The sequence below is a fragment of the Mandrillus leucophaeus genome, unplaced genomic scaffold (genome assembly GCF_000951045.1).
Source record: "Mandrillus leucophaeus isolate KB7577 unplaced genomic scaffold, Mleu.le_1.0 Scaffold499, whole genome shotgun sequence".
NCBI classification, from domain to species: Eukaryota; Metazoa; Chordata; class Mammalia; order Primates; family Cercopithecidae; genus Mandrillus; species Mandrillus leucophaeus.
In genome coordinates this window covers 2,102,058-2,126,775 of record NW_012105353.1, presented here as the reverse complement: position 1 = coordinate 2,126,775, position 24,718 = coordinate 2,102,058, and the positions used below count along the sequence as shown (strand labels likewise).

The window sequence follows — 24,718 nt, the reverse complement described above, 5'->3', positions numbered from 1 at the left end:
TTATTTAAAAATCTGCAAATGTTGTGTATATTTTACCGCAATTTTTAAACAATCTCCAGTGTAGACTGCGCTCTAGCATTTCTAAAAATAAAAGTAAATATGTTAAAATAAGGTAAGAGTGAGTTTTTCCTACATTATGTTTAATTTTTAATTGAAAGTTTCCCCCACAAAAGAAATGATACTGCAAGCATAGTTTGTGTGTTTGACAGCAAGATTCTATTAGGCTTCAGATTTCCCTCAATAAAAGTTTTAATTTTTATACATTCTGTCATATGAATTGAATGAAGTAAATAATATGCTGTTGTAAGCAAATTACCTGCAGATAAATGTCCTATGAATCATATATCTTACTGTGTATTAAATTCTGAAGTTTTGAGCAGTTTTCAATGTGAAATCCCAGCTGGCTTCTTTGCAATGATGGACAAGTTAGTTATAATTCATATGGAAATTCAAAGAACCCAGAATAGCCAAAACAATCCTGAAGAGCAAAGTTGGAGGACTCATATGCCCCAATTTCAAAACTTACTACAAAGCTACAACAATGAAGAAAATGAGATAATAGAATTTGAGTTCCAGAAATAAACCCTCTCACATTCATGGTCAATTGTTTTTTGACAAGGGTGCTAAAATTATTCAATGGGGGAAAGAACAGTCTTTTCAGCAAACTGGTGGGACAACTGGATATCCACATGCAAAAGAATGAAGTTGGACTCCTATTTCACACCATATACAAAAATTAACTCAAAATGGATCAAAGATCTAACTGTAAGAGGTAGAACTATAAAACTCTTAGAAGAAAACATAGGGGTAAATATTCCTGACCTTGGATTTGGCAGTGGTTTCTCAGACATGACACCAAAAGCACAAGCAAAGAGAAAAAGAAATTGGACTTCATCAAATGTTTAAAATTTTGTGCTTCAGAGGACTCTATCAAGAGAGTTAAAAAGATCCACAGAATGGGAGAAAATATTTGCAAATCATGTCCAATAAGGGAATTATACCTAGAATATACAAAGAATTCTTAAACTCAGTAAGTTGTAAGCCGATTTAAAATGGGCAGAGGATCTGAAAGACGTTTCTCCAAAGATGTACAAATGGCCAGTAAACACATGAAAAGATGTTCAACATCATTAGTCACTAGGGAAATGCAAATCAAAACCACAGTTGAGATGCAACTTCACACATTATGGGTATAGTCAAAGACAGACAGTACCAAGTGTTGCTGAGGATGTGGAGAAAGTGGAAACCTCCTATATTGCTGGTGGAAATGTAAAATGATGCAGCCACTTGGGATAATAGTTCCTCCAAAGATTAAACAAGAGTGTGTGTCCCAGCAGTTTTACTCCTAGGTGTATACCCGAGATAAATGAAAACATACATCCGCACAAAAACTTACACACAAATGTTCGTAGCAGCATTATTCATAATTGCTAAAGAGTGGAAACCCAAATCTCCATCAATGGATGAATGGATAAATAACAATGTGCTCTTGACATGATACTGAACAATGATGTTCAGCAATAAAAAGGAGTGATGTAGTGATACACATGTTACAACGTGGATGAACTTTAAAACACTATGCTAAGTTAAAGAAGCCAGTCACGAAATACCACATACTATATGATTTCATTTATGTAAAACGTCCAGAATTGGCCAATCTGTAGAGATAGCCGATCTGTGGTTGCAGAGGGCTTGTGGTGGCCAATGGGTTGGGGAGTGATGGCTGATGGTTGCAGGATTTCTCTTTGGGGTGATAAATTTTCTAAAATTGATCTAGTGATAATGGTTGCACAACTCTGAATATACCAAATGTCATCAAATTGTACACTTTAAGTGGATACAAACTGTATGTGAACTTAATCTCAATAAAGCCGTGACAAAAGTTTCCAACATGAACAATTATTTGGAGAGCCTTTCTCCCTGCCTGTTTCCTCCTCTCCTTTTTGTCTGAACTGCACTGTCTTAACTCCTGTGTTTGATGTGCCCTTAACTCTTAGGATACTGCCATTTTGTCTGACAGTCCATGTCGTGACCAAATTCACCTTTCCAAATAAGGGTCTCTGTTCAGGCGTTTCTATCCAAAATAGATTTGTCCTGTGTCCTAAGGCCAGGGATGCGTTCTCCCCCCCGCCCCCCCGCCACCGCCGCCCCAACACCCTGTGTGATATGTTTATATTTGAGAGAAGATTGGGCAGGGAAAAGCATTTTCCGAAGTTCAAGCATACAGCATGGGGACTAGAAAGATGCTGGGTTGGATATAAAATAATTGAGCCCCCAACGCGTCAAGGAGGATGTTTGGGGCTTTTAGAAGGCTGCCTGTTCACAGAAAAGGTGTATATGTTGTCCAGGACTGTGTTAGCGCGAGTCTAGTCGCTTGGCTTGTCATTTGAAAACGAAAAGTAACTCGGAAATGAGCTGCTAGCGGAGACTACCCTGTGTCTGGGGCCAGGACAGTCTTTACAGCAGCCTCATTCTGTGATTCCACCACCTCCTCTCCATATACCGCTCCTGCCCCTCCCCCGTGTTTAACAGCCTTTTCCTGGGAGGGGCCTGGAATCTCAGGCTGGGCTGTAAGTGGCCAATGAGACCTCCCAATCTAAGGCGCCGCCTACGGGAACGGAAAGCCAGGCCCATTCCTTCCCAGAGAGCTTTTCAGGAGCAGGCGCAGTTTGCGTATTGCAAAGCAGAGAGGGTGGAAGGGTGAGAATCTTTCAGGGAAAAGCCACATGGTCCTTTTTATGATGTGAGTCCTTCCCAGTTCCTGCGAAGCATGTAGCCAACTAATGAGCCTCCTCTGAGTAGCCAGTGGTAGCTCCTGGGCCAGCTGTTTGGTTTGCTGGGAAATGGTAGCCCTAGGTAAAGGGCAATGGTACTGTGTTGTGGTCATTTGGGGTCCCTACATATACTTGGACGCGCAGCCTGTCCTGTGTGATCACCTAAATGGTGACCACAGACACAGGGAATTTGCTGGAATGGATTGCAGAATGGAGCTGCATGTGTTGGGCACTCTGGACCCTCCCGAATCCCTGTGTTCATGAGGGTGGAAGCCCAGACCCGCCTTGAAGGTGAGAACTGCGAGCAGAGGAAACCCCTACCTTGGGCTTTTGGTCATCTGTCACGTATAGCCTCTCAGGACACTGGGATTCTCACCCACCACACTCATCCCTGCAACTCAGTCACCCTTGAGATCCTCAGCTGCCTCCCCCGGGCTCTGAAGTCCTCTTTGGCGATGATTTAGTGGAAAGTTAACTAGGAGGAACTGCTCCCTTCTGCGTTCAAAGCCAGGCTTTAGGAAACTATGTTTTTGTCTTGAATGTGGTAAAGCACAGGAATTTTCAAATTATCAGGACTGCTTTGTGTTCCCCTGAGACTGCACCTTTCACAGTGTCACTGAGAAAAAATGAGCAGAAAATTACCCCTGCTGCTTAGGCTTTTGTAAGAAAATTGGTTTTCGGGACATTTTCTTTGTTCTGACTTTCTCTGGCCCTGAGTGGGGAATAAGTTCATTTTTATTTCACTGAAATCAGAAAGCTATATCTTAAAAAAAAAAAAAAAAAAAAAAAAAAGTATCTACCCAGCACTGCAGTTAAAATTGCTTTGCGAAATATAGCCCTGTCCATCCCAGTGGTATGTGAGGGGGTCCCCTACGGCCCCGCTCTGCGCCGGTCACCCCCCAGCAGGCGCCAAGCTGAGGCACGCATCAGGCACACTTGCTGACGCACTCCAGCAGCTCCATCCGGATGGCAATGCGGACGTGCCAGCCCAGCGGGATGAGGCGAATGAAGCGGGAGATGATGGGGGGCCGCAGCAGGTTCTGAACCGTGGAGGTGCGGTCCGAGTTGCCATAGAAGACCTAGAGAGATGGAGGAAATCCTGTCACCATCACATCGGGGGAGGGAAAAGGAAGAAGGGTTCCTTTCTGGAGCTAGCCCCAACTTTTAACTACGGAAATGATTAGAAAGTGGTTAAAGCACAGAGAGTTTGCGGGTGCCCTCCAAAATCTGACCTTGATTGTAATTGTCATCACACCTACATTCTCGGAACATCTGGAACTGCACCATCCAATACGGTGGCCACTAGCCAATATGTCTGTTTACACTTCAATTAATTAAAATTAGATAAAAAATTCAGTTCCTCAGTCACATGAACCACATTTCAAGTGGCCGCCATATTGGACAATGCAGATGTGAACATTTCCATCATCACAGAAAGCTGTATTGGAGGGTGCTGCTAGAAAATGCCTCCTGACTCATCGCTTTTGAGTTTTTATCCTTTGCATTTTGACATTTTGAAAAGGCCCACATCACACTTACATGTTCCAAAGGTATCCAAAGTAGGGCTGAAGTGAAAACCCGTGCTTGGCTCAGGAGTTGTAAGCCAAAACTTAAATGTGTGTTTCTATTTTGATACAAGTGATGAGTACCTTTTCAACTTGGAAAATGTTTTTTTAAAAAGACATAAAAACTTGGCCAGGCGCAGTGGCTCATGCCTGTAATCCCAGCACTTTGGAAGGCAGAAGCGGGCAGATCGTTTGAGGTCAGGAGTTCGAGCCCAGCTTGGCCAACACACAGTGAAACCCCGTTTCTACTAAAAATACAAAAAAATTAGCCAGGTGCGGTAGCGGGCGCCTATAATCCCAGCTACTCTGGAGGCGGAGGCAGGAGAATTACTTGAACTCGGGAGGTGGAGGTTGCAGTGAGCTGAGATCATGCCATTGCACTCCAGCCTGTGCAACAGAGCGAGACTCCATCTCAAAAACAAAAGAAAAGAAAACAAAAAGACATAAAAACTCAAAGGAAGATTCTGGAAAGGGGAGGGTGGTGCCAGAGTAAAGAGAAAGGGGGTTTGCTTAATGTTTTTAAGGATGTAACGTAAAAACATGCTGCGGATGTTTGATGCTATTTCCAAAGAAATCATTCTTTGCCCTCTTACCAAAGTCATGGTGCTCTGCCTGATGCCACGAAGACATTTCATTTCCTTCTGGGATTATCTCCTGAAAATATCTGGCTGTTGCATTTGGCGCCATCCATCCACAAAAAGGGAAGGGCCTGGTCTGCCATGTTCTTGCCTTTCTCCACAGTGGCACTGCCCCACACCACCCTCTCTATTGCAGTTTGTCTTTGAGCCTATTCAAGTCAAGAGCCAGGTGAAGAGAGAGGAGGGTGGAACAGGCTCTACCAGATTGCACAAGTGCAGGGGTGAAGTGCCTCTTTGCAAAGAACTTTCAAGGCCTTCAGAAGCACAGGGCTTGAAAAACTTCTTATGTCTTTTGGAGAAGCCAGCTAATAACAGTAAAAATGAAATGAAATGTCCAGGTATCAAGATGGTTTTTCCTATTGTGTTCAATAGGAACACAACCCATGAACGTCCTTGAAACAACCCATGAATGTCTTGCTGTATAAATTGTCATCAGAGACTTACAAAGCCTTCTGAATCTCAGCTGTACGTGTCTACTTAACCTGATTAAATGTCAAAATTAGCCTGGGGAACTCCTTACTCTTAGGCAAAAGGATGTTTAACATTTCCAAAGAGCTAGTGAGTTTTTAATTCATTTTTATGCATAGCAAATATATATATAGTCAGAAGTCTACTGTGTTTAGTCTATGGTGAAGAAGACTTCGGTCTCAATCCACAAAGATTAATAGGATGTAGAGTTGCCCAAAGGTTTAAGTTCCTCTGTGTTTGTGCTGGTGAAGTCCTTTTAACCATTTAGCTAATGGGTAACTTGCTAGGTTCTCAAAAGGCTCCCCTCTGTCAGTCTCAAACAATAGGAGAAGCTACATCTATATAAACGGACGATTCTCTACCCACATCAATAACATCAGACAACACCCGTGAAGCAAAGTGCGTTCAATGATCCAGTGAGTTGAAATAGTCCAAATGGTCAGTCTTAAGAATTCAGGCAACTGCATACTGATATGGAAATTCAGACAAATTTTTTTTTGCACTTAAGAGTAGCACTCATTTGCAAACAAACTGTGCTGGGAACCAAGGCAAGCCCAGGAAAGAGAGCACAGCGCATTGTGGGGGAAAGCGCAGATGACCCACCATGCCGCGGAGTCAGTGCTCTGACAGAGGGCAGTGACAGGAGGGCAGTGACGGGAGTGCAGGGACAGGAGGGGAAGTCCCAGAGGGTGTGAGCTGAAGGTGGTTTGGGATAAGCCCAACTTACCCGGTTATTTCCAGTCTGGTCCTTATAGTAAATCCAGTTCAGGCGCTCATCGGTCCTGTACTGCACGCTGTACTTGGTCATCCACTCATCGATGTCACAGCGCCCCTGGGTAAGGATCCCTGAAATCACCTTGATCTCCTTCAGATCTATCTGTAACCACTGGCTACTGTCCTGGAACTTGGAGAGCCAGGCGCACCTGCCGAGAACATACCAAGTCACCGGGAGACTTCCCCTGTGCATGTCTGCAAAAAGCCAGCAGGTGCTGGCTTTCGAGGGGATGCCAACATCCGAAGAGCCCCCTGCCAAGCTCGGGCAGTCTGGGCTGTAGTCTGAGCCTTATCTCCTAGGAATGTCCAGCTTCTGTTGTACTTAACTTGCATCTCATTCTCCCTCTCCCTGCACCTCCACCTCCTGAGAAAAACTTTCCAGATTAATTTGTCAAAGAAATGCCTCAGAGTGTGGCTGAAATTGCCTTTGGGAGCAGTTGAACATGTCTGTCTGCAAAACATGCAGGTGCATGGCTGTTAGACCACCAGCCCCTGCCCTCTGCATGCGTCTCCCGGGGTGATTCTTTCTGCACATTTCACTCTCTTCACACCTATTTGTGTTTCCCTCAGATGCTGACATTCCTGCCTCATGCAGAGCACTGACCCATGTGGATCTAGAAGGGCTTTGACAAGCGTCAAGCCAGATAACTGTTGAAGCAACTAAATTTGTTTGTTTTAGCTACATTCCTCATAAACTGTGGAAACCTACAGTAGTTCCCCCCGCCGCCTCCTTTTTTCCCTTTAATGTGTATTTTAATTAACTTTGTAGGACTTAAGCCCTGGGCCACCTTCCCTTCTTTTTCCAGACTTACTCCTTGGGTGGCTCCTGACTTTTCACTTCTATCCCAGACCTTTCCTAAATCCCAAATCCAGAGAGTTCAGTTGCCAGCTAGAGGACTTCTGTATGCCTCTCAGCATCTCAGATGAAACACATCCCAACGTGAGCCCCTAAGTGCCCCCACCCCATCCCGCTTTCAGACCCCACGTCTCTGAGTAAACCCCATCCTCGCATGAATCCATGTCGGCCACCTGAGAACCATCCTGGGCCCCTCCTCTCCACCTCCAGCGCCCAATCCATCTATTGGCTCCATCTCCAAGTGCCTCAAATTCCTCTACTTCTGTCGGTCTCCACCGCCACCACTCTAGCCCATGCCCCCTCCTTTCTCGCCACACCTCCACTACTCTCCCTGGATTGCTCTGGCCCCACAGGAACCAGAGAACTTAAAACACAAATGTGCTTGCGATCGTCTTCGACTTAGAAATCTTTATCCGACAGAGTCTGCTAATCATCACCCGATACTCCCTTCCCATCCTCATTTGGTAATAGAACCCCTGAGTTTCATCTGGGCAAACAGCCGTCTGGCTAAGATGACGTTGGTTAGTCTCCCTTGCAACTAGGTGGGGCCCCCTAACCAAACTCTGGTCAATGGGATGTGGGCAGAAGTGGCCAATAGAATATGTTTGTGTTCTTAAAGGCAAATCATGCACACTCTGCTGCTCTTTTGTTTCTCCCCACTAACTAGAATGTGGATGTGATGGTAGAAGAGAGAGACACCATTCTGGACCCCAAGATAGACGCTTCATGTTAAGGACGACAAAACAACAAGGTAGAGTCTGGGCCCCTCATGCCATCAAGCTGCCGTAACAACCCGAGACTGCTGAATGAAACTTTTTCTTTCTGAGACAGTCTTGCTGTGTTGCCCAGGCTGGTGTGCAGTGGCGCACAATCTCGGCTCACTGCAACCTCTGCCTCCCAGGTTCAAGCAATTCTTCTGCCTCAGCCTCCCAAGTAGCTGGGATTATAGCCACCCGCCACCATGCCCAGCTAATTTTTGTATTTTTAGTAGAGATGAGGTTTCACCATGTTGACTAGGCTGGTCTTGAACGCCTGACCTCAGGTAATCTGCCCACCTCGGCTTCCCAAAGTGCTAGGATTACAGGCGTAAGCCACTGTGCCTGACTGATGAATGAAACTTTTAAGTGAGCAAGAAACACACTGCTATATTAAGTCACCATACTTTGGTGCTCTTTGTTACAATAGCACGAACCTGTATGCTAATTAATATGCACTCAGGGTCCTCCCATTATCCCTACAGTACGGATCAGTCACTAACATGGCTTCTAAGGTCCTGCACCATCTGACCTCTGCCTGCCTCTCCACCTTGTCTCACCTGTGCTTCAGCCTTGCTGCCCTCTTTATGTTCCCCATCTACACCCTGCAGGTATCATCCCAACTCAGGGCTTTTGCACCTGCTGTACCCCACGCCTCTTCCCCTCCCTCACCTGGCCAACTTCAAGTCACAGGTCAAATATGTTTTCCTTAGAAAGCCTTCCCTGGCTGCATGGATGAGGTCTTTCTTCCTTCATCTCTCCCGCAGCACTCGTAAGTACATTCTGTGTCATTTGTTTATTAGAGAGACCTATTTTTTTTTCTTTTTTGAGACAGGGTCTCACTCGGTCGTCCAGGCTGTAGTGCAGTGGTGTGATCTCGGCTCACTGTAACCTCCGCTTCCCAGGTTCAAGCAATTCCCCTGCCTCAGCCTCCTGAATAGCTGGGATTACAGGCACGTGCCACCACACCAGCTAATTTTTTGTGTTTTTAGTAGAGACGGGTTTCACTATATTGGCCAGGCTGGTAGAGAGGCCTATTTTTTAAAAAAAACATGAAAAAAAATCCCCTGGGCCCTGCTTACCCAAAGCCTTGACTGTTGAGCCGGGCCTTGTTTGCAGTCCACGAGGAATACCAGCCCACATACTGCTCCGGGTTAGAGCAGGTGATCTGGTCTGGTGTGACCTCCCCTGACTCGAAACCCAGGGGCTTGTGATATGGGCATTCTGGGAAAGGAAAAAGAATTCACATTGAAACACATATCTCAATACTCAACAAGCACCAGGTGACTGAAATAACAAAACAAACCCATCTGCTATGCGCTTCGGAGATGGAGAAGGCTTTACCTGTCTCTGTGGTTCACAATGGTTACAGCTGGGTCTTCAACGGTTCACTACTCATGCGAGAAAGGAATGAAGGATGAAGTAAAGGAATTGCCACAGAGACTCACAAGCTTTGTAAAACAGAGGGAAGTGGCTCTATGGCAACTTCACAAGGGGTGTGCGAATTTTGAGAAATACTTCACCTCCTCCACCAACTTAGAGATCTAAAAACCAAGAGGTGCAGAGTGAAATACCATATTTAAATGCCATACATCTTTATTTCCCCCATTAACACAGATTTAGCCATCCTGCCTGATGATGTCAGGTCTCTCATTGTCCTTGGGCAGTAGATGATGCCAGTTATAGGGACAAAACCACAGTGAGAGGCAAGAAGGGCGATTACGCATTGAGATATTGAGAGTGACTTCCTACTTGTAAATTGCAGTTTTCTCACCAGTCTAATTAAAAAAAAAAAATGGGTGAAATGTGCCTGGGGGACTGTTGAGTGAGAAACGGCTAAAAGGAACTGCTTTTTCCCAGTGGTAGTAGCCAAAGGTGGTTCTTCTGTGTTAATTGTCTCCTGCTTCCTCTCGTCTATGTGTCCCCTCATAGTAAAAACAGTGTTGAGGTTGGGCGCTGTGGCTCACGCCTGTAATCCCAGCACTTTGAGAGGCCGAGGTGGGCGAATCACGAGGTCAAGAGATCGAGACCATCCTGGCCAACATGGTGAAACCCCGTCTCTACTAAAAATACAAAAATTAGCCGGGCATGGTGGTGTGTGCCTGTGGTTTGAGCTACTTGGGAGGCTGAGGCAGGAGAATTGCTTGAACCCAGGAGGTGGAGGTTGCAGTGAGCCAAGGTGGTGCCTGCAGTGGCAGGCACAGTTTTGAGTTACCTGGTCAGAGGCTGCCAGTTTTCAACCCAGTATTCATTCATTCTCCCCTTCTTTTTCATTTTTTTTTTCTTTTGAGACAGGGTCTCGCCCTGTCCTAGGCTGGAGTGCAGTAGAGTGCAAGCGATCCTGCCACCTCAGCCTCCCCAGTAGCTGGGACCACAGGTGCACACCACCACACCCGGCTAATTTTTGTATTTTTTATAGAGATGGGATTTTGCCATGTTGCCCAGGCTGGTCTCGAACTCCTGGGCTCAAGGGATCCACCCGCCTTGGCCTCCCAAGGCACTGGGGATTACAGATGTGAGCCATCATGTCCAGCCTCCCCTTCTTTTTGACTAAAGAGCTCCCCTTTTATTGGGAGCAGCAATGTAGCCAGCTGAGTAAAGGGCCTTTCCCAGCCTCCTTTGCAGTTAGAAGTGCCCACGTGACATAACTTCTGACCAATGAGATATAAAGACTGCCTGCTGGGATTTCTGGTCAGGTTTTGCTTTCCCCTTCTTTCTTCCTGTTGCCTAGACTACGTCTGATGGCTGGTGCGACAGTAGCCATTTTGCACCGTGTGGGTAAGGCCAAGAGAACTGCAGAGGCCAAGTGCAGTGGCTCATGCCTGTAATCCCAGTGCTTTGGGAGGATCACTTGAGCCCAGGAGTTCAAGACCAGCCTGGGGCAACATAGGGAGTCCCCATCTCGTGGCTCACACCTGTAGTTCCAGCTACCAGGGGAGGCTGAGGCAGGAGGATTGCTTGAGCCCAGGAGTCTGTGGCTGCAGTAAACCATGATCACACCACTGCATTCCAGCCTGGGTGACAGACCCTGTCTCAACAAAACAAAAAACAAAAAAACAAAACTGCAGAGACCTCAGCCTTGATAACCTTAAGTATTATAACTCTCTACCCCTAATTTTTTTTTTTTTTACCATGTGAGTTAAAACTCCTAAATCAATAAGCCAGTATTTAGTGGGTCTTGTACTTATAACCAAACCCAGTTCATAACTGAATTTCTACAGAAAACAAATGGCAAATGTATTTTCCTTTTTTTGTTAGAGACCCGGTCTCGCTGTGTCGCACAGGCTGGAGTGCCGTGGTGCAGTCATAACTCTCTGCAACTCTAACTCCTGGGCTCAAGCTATCCTCCCACCTCATTCTCCTAGTTTTCTGATGATGAGTGATAAACTGCAATTAAGGCAAATCATAGTATTTTCTCCATCTGTAAATTTGAGTTCAGGTTGAAGGGCTGAACATATTCACTGAGGCACCATTACCTGTAACCATAAAACAAGGGCTGAAGTGTCTCTGGAGAATTTTTCAAAAGCCAGTAAAGTTGAAGGAAACATGCTTGCAGAGATGGCCATGCCCTGTCCCCAGAGGCTAAAAACAGGCCAGCTTCAGGCCTCTGGCCAGGGAGGCTTAACTTCCTTTCTGCCCCAATGCACCAAAGGAATAGGCCCAATCCCACTAGTATCTGCAGCTCTGTGGGGCTGAGGGTGCGGGTACAGAATTTGTAGTTTATTGAGTACTCAAGACTTTGGGAGTCTGTTACGATCATGTCAATTTCCGGGAGAGAGAAGAGGAGCACTTTGTGGGCCACTCAATCATGCCTTGTGTGGCGGGCGAATCATCAGAGGAGCTTATTAAGAATGCAGTGTCCAGGACTCCACCTCAGAGCAACTGCATTTTTAACAAGCTCATTTTTGAAAGTGCACTTTGAAAACCTCAGCCTGCCAAGGAAGACATTCTGTGGGCTGGAGATCCGGAGGACTGAGTGCCTGTGGACTCGAGGGCTCCTCCACCCCCGCGACACCCCTCCAGCTGGGAAGACAAGCCCAAGCGATCAGGAGGAGGGGCACAGGACCAGGTGGCAGGGATTTTTCATGGGCAAAATTCTAACCTTGGGTGTCTCTGAGGCCCCTCCACTTTGAGCATTTGATGACTGAACCTCCTTTTTTTTTTTTTCCCCCTCAGGGCCACCAGCTCTGAGGGAGTAGACGGAGGGGAAGGGAAAAAGCCAGTGCCACCTCTCCCAGTCACCTTATTCTTTGCACTTTGCTCTTCTTCGTCTGTTTCCCCTTCACATCTCTTTTGCCATTTCTTCCCAAATAGCCCATCTAACACTTGAGAGCGGTCTGTAGGCCTGCGGGTGTACCTGGCCAGGGCCAATGGCCTTGACAGCCTGGGAGGGCCTGTTGAGGCAGCGGAGAATGTGTGACTCACTGCGATCTAAAGACCCGTGTGTCCAGACATGGATGCTGTACTTACTCCCCAGGGAAGATGACAATCTCACTGTCACCTTGGCTTTAGCTGGTGTCTGGGAGCCGATGCCTGACTCCTAGGCCCCAAGCTTCATTCCACTGCCCTCTGAATATTTTCCAGGAGAAAACTTCCGCCGTGGTGACCCAAAGAAGCCTCACACTCTGTATGTCCCAAATGGAGCCCTTCATCGTCCAACCTCCAGTCCTGCTCCCTATCCAGTGCTCCAGGTCCGAGGCACTTCCATATTCCCAACACTCCAGGTCCGAGGCACTGATGCTTTCAGCTGTCTAACCCAGCAACCTGGTAAGCAGAGACTCTAGACCGGTGGGGCTCAGCCTGGGCTGCACCTCGGAATTGCCTGAGGAGCTGTAGACATGCTGATGTTCGGGCCACACCCCCAGGGATTCTGACATCATTAGCCTGGGCACTGGGACGAGGCTGCCGGTGATGGTAATGGGCAGTCAAGGTCAAGCAGGCTTGCATCCAGCCAATGACACCTGGGGTAGGGGCCCACCCTCTCAGCGTGCGTGCAGGCCAGCTGCTTAACCTCTCTGGGTCTCAGTCTCCTCATCTGTGAAATGGGGCATGATGTAGTACCTGTCTTCATAAAATTGCTGTAAGATTAAGTGAAAGTATTTGGAGATTGTAGAATTCGTAGAGCACAGTGTCTGGCCAAAAAGCACCAGGTACATGACATTGGTGAAGGTGAATTCGTGAGACTACATTGACACCTTCTTGAATTTTGCATGTTTTTCTGGCGAAGACTCAATAGGGAGGAAATCCAATGCCCCTCTATCCTACTCTGTTCTGTCCCCATTACCCTCCCCCCCTCCACCACCACAGCCCCCCGCCACACCCTCCAGAGAATGAGGCCAGCTTCATGTGACTAATGAATGGTTTCAGCTCTCCTTGCCCCAGGCAGGAGCAAGTGTGTGTATGTGTGTGTGTGTGTGTGTGTGTGAGAGAGACAGAGAGAGAGAGACACAGACAGAGAGACAGAGAGAGGGATGTGAGAGAGAAACCTGGTCAAAAGCATCCCTCAGGCTTATGGACCTGGAAGATCTAGGCCTCACCAGGAATTAGCACATTACCCAAGAGAAGGAGGTGACAGCCCCAGCTAAAGTAGCAGGGATATGGCGAGGGCCTGAGCGCAGCGGGGAGGGACCTGATTCCCCTGAGGGGCTGGACTGGGATGGGTCTGGGAGCCCTGAGCTCTGGGCATGCTCAGAAAATTTGGGAAGGTCCCTCAGACTGAGTTTGGCTCAGAGGGAGAGGAGCCACTCTCCAGACGTCCGCCTTCCAATGGGGCTGTGGCCAGGCTGCCCTCGCAAGCTCATGGGGGGTTCATGTAGTCTAAAGGGGGAGAAAAGACCTTCAAAAATCCTGTCCGCAGACTCTTCACAGGCCATTACAAGGGGACAGTCCGGCTAGATTTCTCCTAACATGGAAAAATAGAAAATGTGACATTTCCCACACTGTGTGTGCCCTGAAGAAGAGCACACTCCAGTTCTTTTATCGTGATTTTTCCTGACTCCTTCTTCTCCTTTCCTCTTCCTTCTGTGAGCCTGGTTGAGCTCTTTGCAGGTCCATATGTGGCCTGCAGGCCTTCCCTGAGGCCATCCCCTCCCGTCCACACCCCTCCGTCTGCCCCCCCACGCCTCAGCCTTCAGATCTCTGCCTGCCCTGAGCCGGCTGAGGGGCCCTGGTGCTACCTCCCCAGCACCCTCCCCACCTGTCACGCACCCCTCCTCCTCGGGCGTACTTCACTGCCATCTTCTCTTGCCTGCCTCCCTCCCCATTCTCCCCCCAGCTAAGCAGAATGCCCACAGGTGCTGGGCACTCTCTAGATATTGACTAGACAGATGGATGGAGGGATGAATTAACAAATGCCGTCGGCCCATCTTGGGTGCCCACTGGGGACGAGCACAGGAAATGGCATTTCAAAACAGGCAGCAGAGGCCTCAGGGAAGAAGTAGACACTGACTGTGACCTCTGGCCTAATCAAAAGAAACCATAAATTGAGTAGATGCTAGAAGGCAACCTCAATAATGTTGTGAAAGAATTAAGGGGCTCCAAGGCTGGGTGCAGCGGCTCACGCCTGTAATCCCAGCACTTTGGGAGGCTGAGGAGGGAGGATCACCTGAGGTCAGGAGTTCAAGACCAGCCTGGCCAACATGGTGAAACCCCATCTCTACTAAAAATACAAAAATTAGCCGAGTGCAGTGGTGGGTGCCTGTAATCCCAGCTACTTGGGAAGCTGAGACAGGAGAATCTGTTGAACCAGGAGGCAGGGGTTGCAGTGAGCCGAGATCGCGCCATTGCACTCCAGCTTGGGCAACAGAGCCAAAACCTGAGGGGACCCTTATCAGACACACACAGAATATGACCTTCCTGAGTTTTCTGCCCAGTGTCACTTTGTTATTGCAGCTATTAGACCTGTTTCTATACTCATTTCACCCTTAGGGAAAAGCCTACATCTTCTGTGGCTCAGATGGCTCTTCTGAGCCATGATGTGATCATTAGATAGATAAAGGCATGTTTGCAATATGTTGCCAGCCCAAGGCTGTGTATATTTCATATTCTAGCCTTTTTACTTTAGTGGCTAATTTCTGGGTTTGTAGGCAGGCTTATAAAGAATGCAAATCTAAAGAAACACAGAATTCAGGGACTTTCTTAACACAAGATTCCAGACAGATGTGAATAGTGTTATGCATAGATATTAGACTTGAATATATGTGACAATATAGTAGAGTACAGGAGAAAATATGTAGGATAATATTTCTGGAAGAATGGATTATAAGTTCAAACATCATATAGAAGAGAAAATCTAGAATCAAAATGAAGCGTTAGCAAACCAGTGGATTTATTATACTTTTGATAATTTCCCTACCCTATTTTTTGCTCTCAGAGTGCCGGGGTAATCTTGGCTCAACGGTGGAAAAGACAGAGCTTTTAGTATTTTTAATAGCATTAAAGTGAAGATTAGGAGGCCAGAATGCATGTGGCCTTCTGCTCCGTGGGGGGCCCGGGCATTAGCCAGAGTGCACCTGTTAGCACCTCCTGGCAGCTCTGAGTGACCCCGCCATCCTTCTGTGCTTTCCAGTGTTCTCTTTCTTCGTGAGACAGGCTATGAGGGAAGCCCTGATTCACAGGACCCAGACAAACGAAGCTGCGTTCCTGACATACCATGAGAATCTGCGGCAGACGGGCAAGTGACTTTTGCAAGCCTGTGGCTGGTTCCAATGCCCTGAATCATCTATCTCATGAAGGAACCAATTAACACCAATGAATCAACCATTAACGCTGAGGTTGAGTTTTCCTTTCTGAAAATATCTGCGTTGTTAAGAACAAAAACCAGGGCCAGGTGCGGTGGCTCACGCCTGTAATCCCAGCACTTTGGGAGGCCGAGCGGGCAGATTGCCTGAGCTCAGGAGTTTGAGACCAGCCTGGGCAACACAGTGAGACCCCCGTCTCTACTAAAATACAAAAAAAAAATCAGCTGGGCCTGGCAGTGCGCACCTGTAGTCCCAGCTACTTGGGAGACTGAGGCAGGAGAATTGCTTGAACCTGGGAGGTGGAGGTTGCAGTGAGCTGAGATCACGCTACTGCACTCCAGCCTGGAAGACAGAGCGAGATTCCGTCTCAAAAAAAGAAAAAAGAAAACAAAAACAAAAACAAAAACAATGGAGAGAGGAGAGCACTTAAGCTAAAAGAATTTCTAATTTTTGAACTTCAAGCTCATGACAGCTGTGTAGGGGAGACAGTTTTGGGGACCAGGGTCAACATCACATCCCTCAAACACATGACTCTTCTCTCCTTTTTTTTTTTTTTTTTTTGGGTGGGGGGACAGGGTCTCTGTCTGTTGCCCAGGCTGGAGTGCAGTCATATGACTATGGTTCACTGCAGCCTCAACCTCCTAGGCTCAAGCAATCCTCCCACCTTTGCCTCCTGAGTAGCTGGGACTACAGGCACATGCCACCATGCCCCCCATCCAGAGATGGGGTTTTGTCATGTTGCCCAGGCTGCACATGGCCCTTCTTGAAGTGTCAAACTTGATTGGGTCAATGAAGCCAATCCACATAAACAATGTCTTTTCAATTTCTTCTTACACAGAACTTAGTTGGAATGGAATTCCAGGAGGTCTCATGTCTCTAGTGAAAAGAACATTCGTTACCACTAAATGGTAAATTTCTCTAAGGTGGAGACAACGCCTTCATTTCTGTCTCCTTGTCAGTGCCTGACACATCATAGGCACATGTTGAAAGACGGGTGAATTGAGTTATAAATGGAATGAGGGTGCGTCAATATTGACTGAGTCAATCATACCAACATTTAATGGCTGCATGAGCTCATGCCATGGAGCCTGATGGGATGTCCCATAGGAAAAGCCCATCGGTTTCCTCACGATTAGGACTCCACAGTTCCCTTGGAAAGCAAACTTAGTTCAGAAATGACTTCCCCTTCAGAAAATAGGAAAGTCACGCAGTAGAAGCCATTGTACCCTCCCCTCCCACACACACATTGCAATTTGCTTTGTTAATGCAAATTTAATGAAATAATGAAAAGAGCCTGACACACAGACACACAAACCTGTCTCTGGTGAAGCTATTATTAGGCAATTGTGTAAAGTAAATGAAGTGGCACGATACCATCATAACCCTGGAGAGGCAGCAAGGCCAGTTTCATGCAAAACAAGCTCTGAGCATGGAAAGGATTTAAGCATTGCAAATATTTGCAGGGACTGCCCAAGCCTCTGAAAATTGGATCTGCTCGCTCCCTCCTCAGAGTGTGAGCTCTTGGGAGGCTGGTAGAAAAGAAACCAACCTTTATTCAACAGTGTGCTAGTACCCCACAGGCTGCTTTAATGCCTCGTCTTATTTATTCCTTGTTGACAACCCCGTAGAGCAGAGGTCAACAAACTATGACCCATGGGCCACATCTGGCCCTCTGCTTGTTTTGTAAATAAAGTTTTATTGGAACCCAGCCATGCTTGAGCATTTACATATTGTTTATGACTGCTTTCCAACACAAGGGCAGAATGGACTAGTTGTGACAGACTATTTGGTCCACAAAGCCACAAATATTTCCTTACTCCTCCTTTACAAAGTTTGCTGGGCCCTGTCTTAGACATAGGCCACATCAGCTACAGAACAAATTGGCCTGGAAATTTCAGAGGCTCCACAAAACACAGGTTTATTTTTCACTCAGGCGACTGGTCTACCGTCGGTAGGCAGGGGGTTCTGCTCCACGTGATCAGCCTGAGACCAGGTTGCAGGAAAAGCCACTATCTCAACAGGTGGCTTCACAGCAGGAAAGGGAGAGCCAGAGAGTTGAGTGCCAGCCCTTCAGTGCCATTTTGGAAGTGGCCTGCTCACTTTGGCTGGAGCTGTTTGGATGGCACCACCTGATTAATTACAAGGGGACTGGGCAATGGGAGGGAAGCATGTGGTTGTTTGGTGAACAAGCAGTATCCAGGCATGGTACTATCATCACCTCCATTGGACAGACAAGGAAAAAAGTGGCAGTCCCAGAGTTCAGATGTGACACAGCCAGGATTCCAGCCCTCATCTTCCTGGCTCTAGAGCCTGTGCTCTTTTCAAAATTCCAGGCTGACTAGCATTAATTTCTTTTCTTTCCCGTTTTTTTTTTTTTTTTTTTTTTTTTTGAGACAGACTCTTGCTCTGTCATCCAGGCCAGAGTGCAGTGGTACGAGATCACTACTCACTGCAACCTCCACCTCCCGGGTTCAAGCAATGCTCCCACCTCAGCCTCCTGAATAGCTGGGACCACAGGTGCAAGCCACCACACCCGGATAATTTTTGTATTTTTAGTAAAGACAAGGTTTCACCGTGTTGCCCAGGTGAGTCTCAAACTCCTGAGCTCAAGCAGTCCACCCGCCTCGGTCTCCCAAAGTGCTGGGATTACAGGCGTGGGCCACTGCGCCCGTCCACCCGTTAATTTATTTTCAATCAGTCCCATTCATCGATTTCATTGAAAGTTAGGTCCCATCCTACCATCCCAACCTGGAGACATGGAGATCTAGGGAGCTGTTTCTGGACACTGACATCACGCCATGTGTTGAAGCAGGGACCAGTGTGAGATTCGAAGCTCAGAGGCCAACTGGAGAAAACCCACATTAACATAGGCTTCATAATAGTAATAAATAAATACACACAGCTACCATTCATCTTTCATTCTAAAGATGGGGGTAGCGTTCAGGAGGTTAATTCAGCCGAGTGGGAAAAAGGAAGAGAAATGGGGTGTTCCCCATGACTGTTCCATCCCAAGGACAGGGGATACTCACCTGGTATGCAGTCCAAGGAGGCGGCGCCTGCAGACCACAGAGCATTGGGTCCTCCTTGGCAATCACACTTGCATGCTTTTTGGTACCAGGGGTCCTCGCCTTCATCCTGCAGCCAACCAGAGAGGCAGGGCAGAAAAGTCATGGTCAAAGGCAACTGTGATTGCCACCCCTGGAGTGATCACACTTATTCCTTATGCATCGTCTATAGCAGCTTTGCTGCAATGGCCAAATGGAGCTATTAATCCAGCCTTAATACACACAGCTACCACTCATCTTCGGTTCTAAATAAGTAAGTGTCTGCCACCCTGGGCGACCAACTAATAATCTCACAGATACACCCATCTAGAGGGCACCGTTCACGCCATTATAGTGTCTTCAGGAGTTTGGGGAGCCCCAATCCAAGTTTAGACTCTTCACATCCCCTGGAAGTTCCTATGTGGAGATAGATTCAAGATTGTGCCATCTGATTGAAGACCAGCTTTACTTTCATTCCCTAATTCAAACACCAGTCGTGGAGCTTGCCTAGGTCAAATGTGCTACTGCCACCATCACCAAAAAAATACTTTATTTATTTTTTTTGAGACAGAGTCTCACTCTGTCGCCCAGGCTGGAGTGCAGTGGTGTGATCTTGGCTCACTGCAGCCTCTGCCTCCTGGGTTCAAGCGATTCTCTTGCCTCAGCCCCCTGAGTAGCTAGGATTACAGGTGTGTACCACCACACCTGGCTAATTTTTATATTTTTTAAGTAGAGACAGGGTTTCATCATGTTGGCCAGGCTGGTCTCGAACTCCTGACCTCAAGTGATCTGCCTGCCTCGGCCTCCCAAAGTGCTGGGATTACAGGCATGAGCCACCATGCCCAGCCAAAATATATTTCAAAATACATTTTTAAATAAACAAACAAAGTGATAGTCCTGTACGTTATTTTTGGTTGGGAAAATTTTCAAAACCACTATGCCTGTACATTCCAGCCTCCTTACCGTTACATACCTCGGTAGACGATAATCCCAATGTGGCTAAAGCAAAAGGATGAGACAGAAAAAATCTAATTAATAAAAGAGAAATCCAACAGCATCACTCGTTACATGGAAAAGTGAAATAGAAATAGTCACATGAAAGCTACCAACACCCCTTCTGGAAGAAGTCATGGTAAGTAAATATCTGCCAGGAAAAACATCCCCAGATACTAAGAAGCTGGGGACAGTAAAATTAAACAGAAAGAACAAGATCATCATTATAGGCTGGGCACAGTGACTCACACCTGTAATCCCAGCACTTTGGGAGGCCGAGGCGGGCCTATCACTTAGGCCAGGAGTTCGAGACCAGCCTGGGCACCATGACAAACCCCGTCTCTACAAAAAATACAAAATACAAAAATTAGCCAGGCATGGTGGCACATGCCTGTAATCCCAGCTACTCGGGCGGCTGAGGCACGAGAATCGTTTGAACCCAGGAGGCGGAGGTTGCACCACTGCACTCCAACCTGGGTGACAGAGTGAGACTCTGTCTCAAAAAAAAAAAAAAAGATAATCATGGCCGGGTGCAGTGGCTCACGCCTGTATTCCCAACACTTTACAAGGCCAAGGCGGGTGGATCATGAGGTCAGGAGTTTGAGACCAGCCTGACCAACATGATGAAACCCCATCTCTACTAAAAATACAAAAATTAGCCAGGTGTGGTGGCATGCGCCTGTAATCCCAGCTACTCAAGAGGCTGAGGCAAGAGAATTGCTTGAACCCAGGAGGTGGAGGTTGCAGTGAGCCAAGATCGCTCCTCTGTACTCCAGCCTGGGTAACAGAGTAAAAAAATAAATTTTTTTTTACTCTCAAAAAAATATAAAAAGATAATATTTTTGTTCGTTGCAGAATTTTGGAAACTACATAATGTAGCAAAGTGGACAGGGCAGGGAGAGGAAAACACCTATATTTGTTACCACCAAAGCCAACACTGTTAACATTTTAGTATAAATATTTCCTGTAATTTTTCTATGTGTATTTTTAAATATATTTGAGAACCTACTATCTGAACAATGTTGTATCCTGCTTTCCCTTTCACTTAACAGTGTGAAGATTTTCTGTTGTCTGTCTTTCTTTCTTTCTTTCTTCCTTTTTTTTGAGACGGAGTTTCGCTCTTGTTGCCCAGAGTGGAATGCAATGGCGCGATCTTGGCTCATTGCAACCTCTGCCTTCTGGGTTCAAGCGATTCTCCTGCCTCAGCCTCCCAAGCAGCTGGGATTACAGGTGCCTGCCACCACGCCAGGCTAATTTTTTGTATTTTTAGTAGAGACAGCGTTTCACTATGTTGGCCAGGCTGGTCTCGAACTCCTGACCTCAGGTGCTTCTCCTGCCTCATCCTCCCAAAGTGTTGGGATTACAGGCATGAGCCACCATGCCTGGCCCCAGGTTTTTCTTATTAAATCTTCATCATCATCACCACCACCATCATCCCTATTGCCTGCCCAATGTGCTATTCAGGAGCTGATTCCCAGGTCCCTCACTGTGCCACAATTCTATGATTTAGGATTCAGACATTGTTTAGAAATTATTTTATAAGTTTGTCTATAATGTACAGGAAATGTCAAACCACAATGAAAGTATAAGTACCATATACACAATGTGGGAAAATTGAAAGTGTGCAAAATTTAACATAAAACTGACATATAAACTCTCTTTATAGAAGCATGAATAAAGAGAATGAATTCACACTTTAACAGGTAAAGAGTTTGCATATATTAGCAGAAACTGATTGTTTAAAGCTTCACTGTCCAATGTAGTCGTGACTAGTCCCACGTGGTATTGGAATTTAATTAAAATTGGCCGGGCGTGGTAGCTCATGCCTGTAATCCTAGCACTTTGAGAGGCTGAGGCAGGCCGATCACTTGAGATCAGGAGTTCCAGACCAGCCTGGCCAACATGGTGAAACCCCGTCTCTACTAAAAATACAAAAATCAGCTGGGCGTGGTGGCAGGCACCTGTAATCCCAGCCACTTGGGAGGCTGAGGCAGGAGAATCGCTTGAAACCCAGGTTGCAGTGAGTCGATATTGCCCCACTGCACTCCAGTCTGGGCAACAGAGTGAGACTCTGTCTCGAAAAATAAAATAAAATTAATTAAAATTATCAAAATAAAAAGTTCAATTCTTCAGTCAAACCAGCCACATTTCAAGTGCTTCAGAGCCACATGAAGCTAGTGGTTACTGTACTGGCTAAGAAGATACAGAACGTTTCCATCATCACAGAAGGTTGCATTGGACGCTGCTGGTTTAAAGCACTGATGGGGTGCAGGAAACGCTACCGCCAAATATGGCACCTGGACACACAAGGAAACTGAGGAAACTGCAGAAGCGGGAAGGTCCCTCGGACCTGCTCCCACCCCCTCTCTCCTGAAGCTGGCCATAGAAACAAAAGCAGCCCTTGCCCCTTTCTCTCCTGAAATGGGCCATAGAATTCCTTTCACCCCGTCTTCCCTGAAGCAGACCATCAAACCTAGGAAGGTCAGTCTACTCTTCTCCCCTGAAGACCCTCACGTGACAGGTGTCCCGCCCTATACCCGGAGGAAAGGAATATCACACAGGAGCACCAACACAAATCTGAACAAACAGGCCTTGTTATGCTTTTCTCATTTATTACCACTAGATCATACCCTCTGATCCTCCAATCATATTTCCACACAACTGTCCACAAAAATGCACAGATCTTCCTGTTTCGTTGGGTCTTCATTTCTGAAAGCTCCTGTGCCATGTAAAACTTATTAAATAAGTGTGGATGGTGTTCCCTCATTAATCTGTCTTTTGTTGTAGGCATCTCAGCCATGAACCTTGAGATAAGTGAGGAAAAGCGATTACTTTTTCTCCCCTATACCACCAAAACTCCATTTCCCAGACTTTTTTTTTTTTCTTTTGAGACTGGCTCACTGCAACCTCTGCCTTCTGGGTTCAAGCGATTCTCCTGCCTCAGCCTCCTGAGTAGCTGGGATTACAGCCACCATGCCCGGCTAATTTTTGTACTTTTAGTAGAGACTGCGTTTTGCCATGTTGCCCAGGCTGGTTTTGAACTCCTGACCTTAGGTGATCCACCCGCCTCGTCCTCCCAAAGTGCTGGGATTACAGGTGTGAGCCACCACACCCGGCCTTCCCAGACATTTTGAACAAAACAAATATCTTTCTTTCTTTTCTGATGATAAAAAAATTTCAAACAAAAGCTGAGTGTAAAAAATGGAAATAAAAGTCCCTCCTTTAACCACTTCGCTATTTAAAAAGTGAATCTGATGCTCACAAAAAGCTTTTAGAAACCACACAAAGCCTTTATCATTACAATCATAAAAGCTTTAATTTCAATAATACACATTTCCCTGTTCTGCAACCACTTTTTTTGTGTCCACTGTAGACCCGGCACTATAGTAGGGCCCGGGCCTTCTGAAATGGAAGCCTCACTCTGCTCACAAGGGGCTTGAAGACCCAGGAGAAGACAGACCACTGCACCATGCCCATGGTGAGTACTTCCATGGGCTATGCAGGGGCTGCAGTGGGAGTGAAGCGCACATGTGTCTTAGCCTAGGAAGATTCAGGGCCGCCCTCACCTGCAGCCACCACACTGCTGTCTCTCCTGGGCGCTTGTTCCACTGGTTACTCCCCCGCTACGGGCAGAATTGACCTTCTCAGGTAGCAATGGAGGTTAGGGAGCGCCATCTTTGTAGGAGGCCACCAGAGTCCCTGCTATGATCTGAATGTTAGTGTCCCCCCAAAATTCATATGTTGAAACCCAATCACCAATGTGGTAGTAGTAAGATGTGGGGCCTTTGGGAGGTGATTAGGCTCTGCCCTCATACATGGGATTAGTATCTGCGTAAAAGAGACCCCAGGGAGCTAGTGAAACAGGAAAGGTCCCCCTTGTCCCCCTCTCAGGGCATTCAAGGGAGTTGTGGCTCGCTTCTTCAGTGCCCCGCTGCTCAAACCTCTACGGGAGCATACAGACGGGCAGGCTGTGGAGCTCCAACCCCACGGCAGTGTCTAGGGGTGAATGTTTACAGCTGAGGCCCCAGCGGGCGTGTGTTACAGGGTGCTCTTCTAGTTTGCCGTCTGTAGGCCGCTTGTGTGAGCTCCATTAGACCCCTGCCTTGTCACAAGGACAGAAAGCTTTCTGTATCTCGGGCTTCTTGCCTTGGTGTATTGGAAGAATCAGATCACATGTGGGCTTGGAGAATGAGTGCAAGGTTTTATTGAGTGGAAGGAGCTCTCAGCAGATGGGGAAGCCAGAAGGAAGATGCTTTCCCCCTGGAATTGGGCTTGCTAGGTGGCCCCACTCTTCTCTGATAGCCCTGGCCAAACTCCACCTTGTTCCGCCGGTTGATGGCCTGGGGCTGCCGGTGTCTATCGTGTGCTCTTCCGCCGGCGCACTCCTCTCAAGGGTCTCTGCACGTCCAGCCACTTGTGTCTTCTTCCGCCAATGTGCTCCTCTCCACGTCCAGTTGCTTGTGTGTCTGCTTGTTAGGGTCTCGGAGTTTTGATAGGCACAGGATGGGGGCGTGGTGGACCAGGGTGGTCTTGGGAAATGCAGCATTTGGACACGAAGGCAGGAGTGCCTGTCCTCACCTAGGTCCGTGGGCACAGGCCTGGCGGTGGAACCCGAGGCAGGGACCACGCCTTACCCCCCTTCCCATCACTAGCTTGCCCCTTCTGCCATGGGAGGGCACAGCAAGAAGGTGCCAGGGATGAAGGAGGAAGCAGGCTCTCACCAGACCCAAATCTGCTGGCACCTTGATCGTGGACTTGCCAGCCTCCAGTATTGTAAGAAATAAATTTCTGTGGTTTATAAGTCACCTAGTTCATGGTATTTTAGTAGAGCTTCTCAGACAGACAAAGACAGTCCCACGATGTCAGACTCTGTGCTGGCAGAGGAAGTTAACAATGAATTTTTTTTTTTTTTTTTTTTGAGATGGAGTTTCACTCCTGTTGCCCAGGCTGGGGTGCAACGGCGTGATCTCGGCTCAGCGCAACCTCTGCCTCCTGGGTTCAAGCGATTATCCTGCCTTAGCCTCCTGAGTAGCTGGGATTACAGGCATGCGCCACCACGCCCAGCTAATTTTGTATTTTTAGTAGAGATGGGGTTTCACCATGTTGGTCAGG

General features: G+C 47.2%; 2 protein-coding genes across 3 annotated transcripts in view; one reads left to right on the top strand and one right to left on the bottom strand.

The window, feature by feature from the left end:
• CDKL5 (cyclin-dependent kinase-like 5) overlaps window positions 1–15,595 on the top strand; it is a 237,155-nt gene extending 221,560 nt beyond the window's left edge. For both annotated transcript variants that reach the window (XM_011995813.1, XM_011995815.1), the window contains 3 exons: window positions 7,743–7,826; window positions 12,415–12,597; window positions 15,398–15,595. In XM_011995813.1, coding sequence (XP_011851203.1) covers window positions 7,743–7,826; window positions 12,415–12,597; window positions 15,398–15,510 — 380 coding nt within the window. In that variant the 3' untranslated portion in view covers window positions 15,511–15,595. The remainder of the gene's footprint in view (window positions 1–7,742; window positions 7,827–12,414; window positions 12,598–15,397) is intronic.
• RS1 (retinoschisin 1) overlaps window positions 1,397–24,718 on the bottom strand; it is a 30,743-nt gene continuing 7,421 nt past the window's right edge. The window contains exons 2-6 of the mRNA XM_011995816.1: window positions 19,587–19,612; window positions 18,599–18,704; window positions 8,913–9,054; window positions 6,173–6,368; window positions 1,397–3,853 (exon numbers count right to left, since the gene is read on the bottom strand). Coding sequence (XP_011851206.1) covers window positions 3,701–3,853; window positions 6,173–6,368; window positions 8,913–9,054; window positions 18,599–18,704; window positions 19,587–19,612 — 623 coding nt within the window. The 3' untranslated portion in view covers window positions 1,397–3,700. The remainder of the gene's footprint in view (window positions 3,854–6,172; window positions 6,369–8,912; window positions 9,055–18,598; window positions 18,705–19,586; window positions 19,613–24,718) is intronic.